Raw genomic sequence first — 10,870 nt, 5'->3', positions numbered from 1 at the left:
AAAGAAGTCCGATTTAGGCGAAATTTAAATACCAAAATACCCTGGGAAGATTTTCCTGGATAACAAGCGAGACCCACAATTAGAAGCTTAGCTATCGAATCTTGGTATTCTCTTTCCTTTGAGGAAGAAACCCAAGGGTCAAGCAGACCGCAATGGTTTCCTGCAGCGCCAACCTGGCCGCGTGCAAGGCAGGAACGTTGGCTGAACGAACGAATGAATGAACTGGCGACGGTGGCTGCCGGGCTTCTGTTACGTCGCCGACTGACGCGGGCTTGGCCGCGGATAAGAGGCCTGCGGGGCGCGGGTGGTCAGTCCTATAGTCGCGAGGCAGGCTCGGCCACGGGCGCCAACTCCGCGCGTCCCGCGCCACCTCCCCCAGGTCCCTGCCCCACCGCGGCGCGTCACTTCCGCAACCCCTCTGCTGGGGCTGGGGCAGGGAACAGGGGAGAGGGGGGCCAGATCGGAGGGAAGCCCGCCCGCGCCCGGGCCCGCGCCCTAGCCCGGACTACATTTCCCGAGGGGCCTCGGGGGCGGCGGCGGCGGGCGCGGCAACGTCCCCCGGAAGTGGAGCCTAGGACTTCCACTCGTGCGTGAGGCGAGCAGAGCCGGAGACGAGACCAGAGGCCGAACTCGGGATCTGACAAGATGGCCGGGCTGCCCCGTAGGATTATCAAGGTAACCGTCCAGGCCGATCCCTGGCTCCCCGCTTTGCTCTTGCGCGCTCGGCAGGGCGGGTAGTGCGGCCCTTCGTCTCCTCCGGCCTGAGGCCCGCGCTGGGAGGCCCGACGCAGCGCCAAGGGGGTCTGGCCGTGGTGGTGAGGGAAGTCGGGCGCTGGGGAGGGGGCGCCGGGGAGACTTCCGGCCGCTGCGGGGCAGCCGGGTGGCGAGGGTCGGGGGCTTCGAAGCGGACGCCCCACGGACGGGGTAGGCCTGGTCAGCATCCCGTGGAGGGTGGGGTCGCGGGGTTGCGGGGTTCTGGTACCTCGCGCGGGTTTCCGCGGCCTCTCAGACCACCCCCGGGTGGAGGCCGCGGGCGCGCGGGAGTCGCGGCGGGGCCCGGACTCTGGCAGGGGTTGTGGCCCGATACAGCTTCTCAGTCCTGGATCCCCCTCTCGCTCGGGCGGGAGCGCCGGGCGTGCGGTAGGTCCAGGTTCAGAATGAATGAATCAGGAAGGTGAGGCCGGGCGGGCCCTGCGCCCCGGGAGGCGGCTCCGTGCGGGCCTCGTGTCCTGCTGCTGCTGGCACACGTTTGCCCCCGGCCACCGCGGTGCGGGGACATGGGGACTTCAGGCGGGCCGGCAGCGGTGCTACAGCCCCGCTGGTCTTGCTTCCGCGGTCGCCTCTTAAGTACGTTTCCGCTCGTTATCTTTGCGAAGTGATTTTACTCTGGTTGGCGAACTCTTTCAGAGCTGTTCCTGTTCAGAGGAAATAGTTTAATACTAGGCTGAGGGGAGGGCCGCATTTATAGGGGACTTTGTGAAATCTTTTGCCCCTCGATTTTGTGCACTTTAATTATTAAATTGTTTTTCGGCTCTTTATGAATATTATGACAAGCATATGAGAAACTCGGCGTCTTTGTTTTGTGAATTTTTGACGTAATATCCCAAGCCCTCAGACGTCAGATATTTCTTGTAATCCTCAAAAACGTACCCTTGGAATTTTATTGTCGATTTTTATGAAGGAGATTAATTGAACGTCTGTGTTGTTCAATATGCCAATTAAAAGTGACCAAATTGCAGCATCTGATAAAATCTGGTGAGCCTGTATTTAATCTAGTTTGCATTTCTAAAGTTTTGGGGGCGATGCAAACTAAGGGAAGGACTCAGGCTTTGAAGGGTGATGTGATGAGTTGTGCTCTTGCGCTTTAATATATCTGAGATGGGGGTGTCTGACCCAAAGGTGCTTGATTTAGAGAAATAAGACAATTAAACAACTACTTTTTAAGGTTGAAGTTCTTAGAAATTAGGGAGGTAGAGCCGATAGAACTTTCTGTTTTTTAAAGTACGGTCATGTGTCGCTTAACGTCCATGATAACGCTCTGTGAAATAGGACTTTACCTGATTCGAATGTTGCAGGAACACCGTATTACATACAGGCAGTCCCCCTGATTAGGAACGTCCTGAGTTATGTACAACCTGTAGTTACAAACCGACCTCGGTAAAACCTATTATATTAAAATTTTTAAGTACATATAGTAGTTAATAATAACAATGGGAGCTGCTTTTCGACATGCATCAGAACATTATTACAGTATTAGCATGTTAAAGATGTTATGTCCACTACTTCCTGTTCACTGATCCAGATTTCTAAACTCTATTATAATTTTATGGGACCGTGGACATATATGCTGTTGGGCTTTGCCAGAACGGAAGCTATGTGGTGCGTGACTACTAGTGTGCACTGGAATCTAATAATGTGAACCTTTAAAGTGCAAAATTTGTTGTATAGTGGACTTTCCTTGGATTATGTCTGTTTTAGTTATCTAGTGCTGCTGTAACAAAAATACAAGTGGATGACATTAACAAACATTTTCTCACAGTTCGGAAGACTAGAAGTCCAAATATAGGATACTGAATACTAGAACTCTGAATACTGAATATGGAGTGCCAGCTCCAGGGAAAGGCTTTCTCTTTCTGTCCACTCTGGAGGAATGTCTTGTATCTTCAGAGCTTCTCCTCCTGAGCGATTTTCATGTGGCTTGGCATCTCTTTCCCCATCTCTGCTTACTAGCCTGCTTGTTTAATCTCTTACGTATCTCAAAACAGATTGATTCAAGACACACTGTACACTAGTCCTGTGTCATTAACGTAACAAAGACAACCCATTCCCAGATGGGATTATAACCACAGAAATAGAGGCTAGGAATTACAACACACATGTTGGGGGGGGGGATACAATTCAATCCATAATGTTGTCCAAGGAGGTCTAATTGTCATATGCATAGCAAGGTACTTAAAATGTGGTCGTAGTTATAATGCAGTCACGTGGCCTCCAGCCATCATTTTTATTGAGGCCTGGCTAAATAATAAGGATGGGGGATGATAGAGCTGTAGCCCAGATATCCTTGAGTTTATATTTACTGTTACTCAGGTTTATTAAATATATAATACACATTGATATTCCAGATAATTCTCAAATTCAAAATTAACTAAAGATTTAACACGTATTTTTCTTTGGATGGAAAATTTAATTCATGGCACCTTGTTCATAAACTTTTTACAAAAATTATTTAACGCAGTAAGTTGAAGTCCTCATAGTTCAATGCATTTGGCACACAGTAATTTAATTTACATTAGGCTTTTTCACTTTATTGTTTAAACCAGGAGCCCTGGAGACGGAGTGTTTAAGAGCTTTGGCTGCTAACCAAAAATGTCGGCAGTTCGAATCAACCAGCTGCTCCTTGGAAACTATGGGGCAGTTCTATTCTGTTCTGTAGGGTCGCTATGAGGTGGAATTGACTCAGTGGCAACGGGTATTTAAAGCAAGACTTTGATAACTCATGCTGTAATACATAATCTTAATTTTATAGTATCATGTTAATAGAATCTATCCAATGAATGGTACCTTGATAGGAGTTTTAAAAAACAAAAACCCATTGCCATCAAGTCGATTCCTGCTCATAGCGACCCTATAGGACAGAGTTGAGCTTCCCCATAGAGTTTCCAAGCAGCGCCTGGTGGATTCGAACTGCCAACCTTTTGTTTAGCTGCCATAGCTCTTAACCACTATGCCACGGGTTTCCGGTAGGAGTTTTAGCTTGTAAAAATTATAGGTAGCGTTAGTTTAATGTCATTTATAGCATAAAAGGACTGTTTACTCCAATCCCTAGAAAAGATTAAAAGATTATAATGTTTTTCTGATGCATGTGGCTTATGTAGGTAGTTCCAAATCAGTGAAGGTATTTTAAGTTTTATATCAGAATTTTTAAAAAACGTTTGCCTCTTCCCTGTCAACCGATTATGGTGGAGTATAATGGTGTGTGAGGAGTGGCTGTATTGTTCTTAGTTGGGGACTACCATCTTTCATTGGACTGGTGATTTATTTCTTTGTCCCTTTGACTTTCAAAGGGTGAAATTTAGTGTTGATTATAATATCAATGTCAGGGTTCTAATTGAATGGAAGTAATAGAATAAGGAGTCTTGATTTGGACACTTATTATACTATCTATAGTGGTCATTATTTACATTTGCAAAGTTCTTCATGTGTTCTATCATTGTAGAAATCTTGTGAAATAGGCAGTATATTTTACAGTCTAGAAACTGATTCAAAGAACTTTACTAAGGTCTTGAAACTGTGGAGAGGCAGAACTTGAATCTTGACTCAGTGTAACCTTAATGTATGTAAAGATATCATGACCACTGTAAAACAATTGTAAACACAAGATTTTTTGAATCACTATTCACCCAGTTGCTATCTCAGATTCCTATATCCAACCTAACATCAAATTCTGAAGGCTCTACTTTCAAAATACATCCTGAATTAGACAGGATTCTCCATTTCTCTCAAACAACTGTCCAGTTTCACCATATGTGTTACCTGGCCTACACTATTAGCCGCTTTCTAAGTAGAAGGTATTGTTATCGTTTTAAAATTCAGATCATGTCACTCTCCTGTTGAGATTTCTGCAAAGGTTCCTTATCACACTTAGAATAAAATCTTTATTTTTACCCCTAGCTACAGGTTCTAAGTGAATCGGGGATCGCTTACCTCTGAGCCTATCTCCTGTGTTTCTCTGCCTGGTTCACTTCACTGCAGCCACACTGTTGCTTTCCTGTACCCCGAACAATAAGTGGCTAAGCTTGTTCCAGTCACAGGGCTTTCCTCCTGTTCTCTGCATTGCTTGTTTTGTAAATACTGTTCAGTTCTCAGTTCATGTGACATATCCACAGAGAAGTCTACCCTAACTGTCCTGTCTAAAACACAGTAGCTTCCTCTCCTCTCCACAGTTTCTCTTTATCCCTGTATCGTCTCTTCTTTATAGCACTTATCAGAGTTATATTGTTAGTTTAATGCTGTACCCCACACCAAAGCTCCATGAAGGCCAGGACTCTTAGGTGACTTGGGCATTGCTTTAATGCCTTGAACAAGTAATTGTTGACGCATAGTAGGCGCTGGAATATTAATTGATTGGATGAATGCATGAATAAGCTTTAATCTTTTTGAAAGAAAGTTTTGGGAGAGCTGGTATTCTATGTAATAACTCAACGTTACTGCTTAGTAGATTCTGTCTGAATAAATGGGGTTGACACCAGTGCCTGAACTTAAAACAATGTCTGAGCTAAATGTTGAAGTTAGTCTTATTCCACCAGTAGTTCAAAAAAAAAAAAAAAAATACATACATACATAGAGTACAACATTTGAAAGGCTCCAAAGGAGTCCCTTGGTGGCACAGTTAAGCACTGGACTGTTAGCTGAAAGTTTGAACCCACCCAGGGGCACCTTGGAAGACAGACCTGGTGATATGTTTCCGAAAGGTCACAGTCTTGAAAACCCTGTGGGGCAGTTCTACTCTGCACACATGGAGTTGCTGTGAGTTGGATTCAACTCCATGACAACTAACAACAAAAACAGCAAAGGGTATATAGAGAAAAGTAAGATTCCCTCGTCTGTCCTTTAGCATTTCATTTCCTGTCCCCAGACACAACCTATATTACCAGTTTATTGGGTATTCTTCCAGAGAAGTTCAGTGCATATGCAACAGTTAGGCCTGTTCCCCTCCTACCTCGTACAAATACTTTAAACCCTCTCATGCACTCCCCTCCACCACTAATATATCTTCAAGCTGACTCACTTTTTTGTTTTTAATAATTTTTATTGTGCTTTAAGTGAAAGTTTACAGATCAAGTCAGTCTGTCACATATAAGTTTATATACACCTTCTACATACTCCCATTTACTCTCCCCCTAATGAGTCAGCCCACTCCCTCCTTCCAGTCTCTCCTTTTGTGACCCTTTTGCCAGTTTCTAACCCTCTCTACCCTCCCATCTCCCCTCCAGACAGGAGATGCCAATACAGTCTCAAGTGTCCATCTGATATAAGTAGCTCACTCTTCATCAGCATCTCTCTCCAACCCATTGTCCAGTCCCTTCCAAGTCTAATGAGTTTTTTTTGGGATTGGTTCCTGTCGTGGGCCAACAGAAGGTTTGGGGACCATGACTGCCAGAATTCTTCTAGTCTCAGTCAGACCATTAAGTCTGGTCTTTTTATGAGAATTTGGGGTCTGCATCCCACTGTTCTGCTCCCTCAGGGGCTCTCTGTTGTGTTCCCTGTCAGGGCAGTCATCGGTTGTAGCTGGGCACCATCTAGTTCTTCTGATCTCAGGATGATGTAAGCTTCTAGTTCATGTGGCCCTTTCTGTCTCTTGGGCTCATAGTTATTGTTGTGTGACCTTGTTGTTCTTCGTTCTCCTTTGATCCAGGTGGGTTGAGACCAATTGATGCAGCTTAGATGGCCGCTTGTTAGCATTTAAGACCCCAGACACCACACACTTCAAAGTGGGATGCAGAATGTTTTCTTAATAGAATTTATTTTGCCAATTGACTTAGAAGTCCACTTAAGCCATTGACTCACTTTTTAAAAGGCTACTTTGTGGTACCTTTAACTAATTGCCTATTGATGACTTTTAACTTGTCCCCCAAATTTTGCTAAATGTACAGTGTTGTCATGAACAGCCTTGTATGTGTGGCATTTTGCACAAGTGTGAGTTATACCGAATCTTGGTACTTCTCTGTTTAGCTGGAAGTTTTAATTGCCTCTGTTACTCTCCTTGGCCAAAGATCTTTTAGTCTCTAAAAGCAACTGAGCAATTAAGATGAGAGTCACAAAAGTTAAAAGGTACTCTAAAATATCTCTAAGAAGCCCACCCAATCCTATCTGTCATGAAGAAGAACCAGTTATTTGGGAACAAATAAATATCTCTAGGTATGGCTTTGGTTAAAAAACAAACAAAAAACAAATCTATTTCAGTTGTACATGTTCCATTAATTGTCTTTTCAATAGTAATCATGAAAACAATAAAATACAGCCTTAGGAATCAGTAGTTAACTCAAAAGATGACATGTTTTATTAAAATTTAGCTTGCCAACCTGCTAAGATTAAAATTTCACCAGTCTTGTAAACTTTACTTTTCTATTTAATGAGATTTAGTTTCAAATTCTTAAAAAATGCAATATGACCTTACTTTTCATTGAGATGAGTTCTGTGTTTGTTGTGTAACAATCATGATTTTAAAAAATATGTATACCACTTTTTTCCTATCAGCATTTAAAAGCCAGTTGTTTGGTCTGTTACTGGTATGTAAGGTACTATTTTTAGTAAGAAAAGTGATGCAGAAAGCTGACCGGTTTTAAAAGCTCTGGAAATCTTTGGCTGATATTTTTTTTTCCCCCATAAAAAAAGACATGAAAAACTTAAGATGATGAAGAAAGACTTGTTATAAATTGTAATTAAAACTCTTCTTTGGGGAGAAACTCTTACAGTAAAATTGACTAGAATCAGTGTGGTTATTAGCTCTTCTGGTTGTAGTCCCATTTAAGTGTTTTCTGAAAGATCTGGACCTTTTTCCTGGGAAAATAAATCAGATTTTTTTTTTTTTTTGCATATGATTCCTGAGGATTCAGGTTCTTGTCAAGCTTATTTGTGGATCCCTAGGGCTCCCTGGGCTCCAGATCCCTTTTGGTAGTGATGAGACTTTTGGTAGCGATTAAACTTCCAGGATATAAAGGTGCTGTTTAATATAGTACCTGATGTTTTGATTATGAAAGGTGGGCATAATTGAAAGTAAGTTAAAAATAGTTATTTTTTAAGCTCCTCTGTGTCAAACACTGTAAAGGATCTTCCCTTAGCCTCCATTGATCAACTCCCACACAATAGAAATTGAATTGTGTCAAATCGTCAAGTACTGAGTATCTACTGTGCTAAGTGATGATGACATCAGAAATGTTATTCATTGGCTGTGCTGAAGTTCTGAAATTTTTTTGTACTTGTGACCAATTTTATTACAATCACAGAGTTCTATACGTTGGAGGACATCTTTCCACCCTTTCTCAGATGAGGAATCTCTAGGCCAAGGATTCCTGATTTGCAGTTTAGCACCTTTTATTTTTTACTCCTAGACCTTGTAGGGTGGTTTACGTGTGTATAAGTGGATTTAAGAAGAAAATAGCTTATGCTACATGTAAAAATAGTATGGATTCTGAACATATGTTTAACCCTATTATGAGTTACGGGTGCCTATGCAGTATAGAAATAGATACAGAAACAAGGAAATGAGGGGAGCATCCAGTAGCGGCTTTGGAGATTACAAGTATAATTATAACAGTTCTGATGTAGGTGCCTAATTATTACCGCTTTATGGTATACGATATAATTTTGTGAAAACAACAAAGATCTGAAAAGCGTAGTATATGTAGTAATGTTATATCAAGAAATTGTAATTCTGTATAAAAGATTAAGTTGAGTTGGACTGGTATTTTATTACCGAGTTGATATTTTATTTGCAAGAGTAGTGTTTATGGAGGATATCAGCCTGGATTTACAAATTAGGAGATGGAATACAAAGGAACCAGTTTACTTGAGGTAAAATCTTAGCAACCTTTATAATGCTTCTCAAGTGATGATTTTTCTTGAAATATGAAAAAGGAGTCATCTTTAATTTGTAGATTGGCTGGATGTTGGATCATGGTAGTCCAGGAGATTGAGAACTTTGGCCCTAAGGTCTCTGGTGGCGGAAACCATTATAGAATGGTTGGAAGAACTTGATAACGGGTTAAGCGCCCACAGAGAGTCAACAGAAAGAACTATTATCCATTCTTTCAAGAATACATGGCACCATTTGGTACATTGTGAAAATCCTGGACAAAGCAATTCTAAAATTCCCTAAGGATACTTAGGCATGTTGTTGTTAGGTACCGTCCAGTCAGTCACGACTCATAGGGACCCTATGTAAAACAGAGCCACACACTGCCTGGTCCTGCGCCATCCTCACAGTCGTTGCTATGTTTAGCCCATTGTTACAGTCACTGCATCAGTCCATCTCATTGAGGGTCTTCTGTCCTTTTCCAGGGACTTTTTTGGTGGTCCCTCCTGATAACATGTCTAAGTATGTGAGATGAAGTCTCGCCATCCTTGCTTCTAAGGAGCATTCTGGCTGTATTTCTTCCAAGACAGGTTTGTTCTTCTGGCAGTCCCTGGTATATTCAGTATTCTTTGCCAGCACCGTAATTCAGAGGCATCAGTTCTTCTGTCGTCCTTATTTATTGTTCAGCTTTCACATGCGTATGTTATTAGGTGCCATCGAGTCATTTCCAAATCACAGCAACCTTGTGTACAGCAGAATGAAATGCTGCCTGGACCTGTGCTGTCCTCACAGTCAGTGTTATGCTTGAGTTCATTGTTGCAGTCACTGTGTCAATCCATCTTATTAAGGATCTTCCTCTCTTTCGCCCACCCTCTGCTTTACCAAGCATGACGTCCTTCTCCAGGAACTGATCTCTCGTGATAAGATGTCTAAAACACGTAAGACAAAGTCTCGCCATTTTTACTTCCCAGAAGCATTCTGGCTGCACTTCTTCCAAGATAGATTTGTACATTCAGTATTCTTCGCCAACACCATAATTCAAAGGCATTAATTCTTCTTTGGTCTTACTTATTCATTGTGCAGCTTTTGCATGCATATGAGAGGATTGAAAATACAATGGCTTGGGTCAGGCACATCTTAGTCTTCCAGGTGACATCTTTGCTTTTTAACATTTTAAAAGAGGTCTTTTGCAGCAGGTTTGCCCAGTGCAGTATGTCATTTGATTCCTTGACTGCTGCTTCCATGGGCGTTGATTGTGGATACAAGAAAAATGAAGTCCATGACAACTTCAGTATTTTCTCCATTTATCACGATGTTGCTTATTGGTCCAATTGTGAGGATTTTTGTTTTCTTGAGATGCAGTCTATGCTGAAGGGTGTAGTCTTTGATCTTCATCAGTAAGTGTTTCAAGTCCTCTTTGCCTTCAGTAAGCAAGGTTGTGTCCTCTGCATGCCATAGGTTAATGAGTCTTCCTCCAATCCTGATGCTGCATCCTAATGCTGTATTCTTCTTCTCCAGCTTCTCAGGTTATTTGCTCAGCATACAGATTGAGTAAGTATGTGAAAAGACACAACTCTAATGCACACCTTTCCTGACTTTAAAATCACACAGTATCCCCTTGTTCCGTTCGAACAACTGCTCCTTGATCTATATACAGGTACCTCATGAGCACAATTAAATCTTCTGGAATTCCCATTCTTCACAGTGTTGTCCATAATTTGGTATGACCTATACAGTTGGATGCCCTTGCATAGTCAATAAAACACAGGTAAGCATCTTTCTGGTATTCTCTGCTTTTAGCCAAGATCCGTCTGGCATCAGCAGTGATATCTCTCGTTCCACATCCTCTTCTGAATCCTGCTTGAATTTCTGGCAGTTCCCTGTCAATGTACTGCCGCAACCGTTTTTTGAATCATCTTCACCATAATTTATTCGTGTGAGATATAAATGCTGTTGTTCAATAATCTCTGCATTCTGTTTAATCGCCTTTCTTTGGAATGGGCACAAATATGGATCTCTTCCAGTCATTTGACTGGGTAGCTGTCTTCCTTAGATGCATCTTCTTTTGATACTTCCTGTGTCATTCGATATTTTGCCCATAAAATCCTTCAGTATTGCAACTCGCAGCTTAAATTTTTTCTTCATGTTCTTTTCTTTTGGTTTTCTAACTCCAGAGCATGTGTCAGAGTCTGTTCCAACATCCATTTTGGTCTTTTTCTTTTTTTTCCTGTCTTTTTAATGACCTTTTGCTTTCTTCATGTATGATGTTCTTGATGTCTTGTCACAACTGGT

General features: G+C 42.2%; 1 protein-coding gene across 1 annotated transcript in view; it reads left to right on the top strand.

Annotated features, from left to right (window-relative positions):
- The first annotated feature begins 477 nt into the window (after positions 1-477).
- The window catches only part of UBE2N (ubiquitin conjugating enzyme E2 N), a 45,539-nt gene continuing 35,146 nt past the window's right edge, over positions 478-10,870 (top strand). The window contains exon 1 of the mRNA XM_049884071.1: positions 478-675. Coding sequence (XP_049740028.1) covers positions 646-675 — 30 coding nt within the window. The 5' untranslated portion in view covers positions 478-645. The remainder of the gene's footprint in view (positions 676-10,870) is intronic.

The sequence above is a fragment of the Elephas maximus genome, chromosome 4, assembly GCF_024166365.1.
Source record: "Elephas maximus indicus isolate mEleMax1 chromosome 4, mEleMax1 primary haplotype, whole genome shotgun sequence".
In the NCBI taxonomy this organism is placed as follows: Eukaryota; Metazoa; Chordata; class Mammalia; order Proboscidea; family Elephantidae; genus Elephas; species Elephas maximus.
Note: the sequence above shows the minus strand (reverse complement) of the source record. Positions and strands in the feature narration are given on the sequence as shown.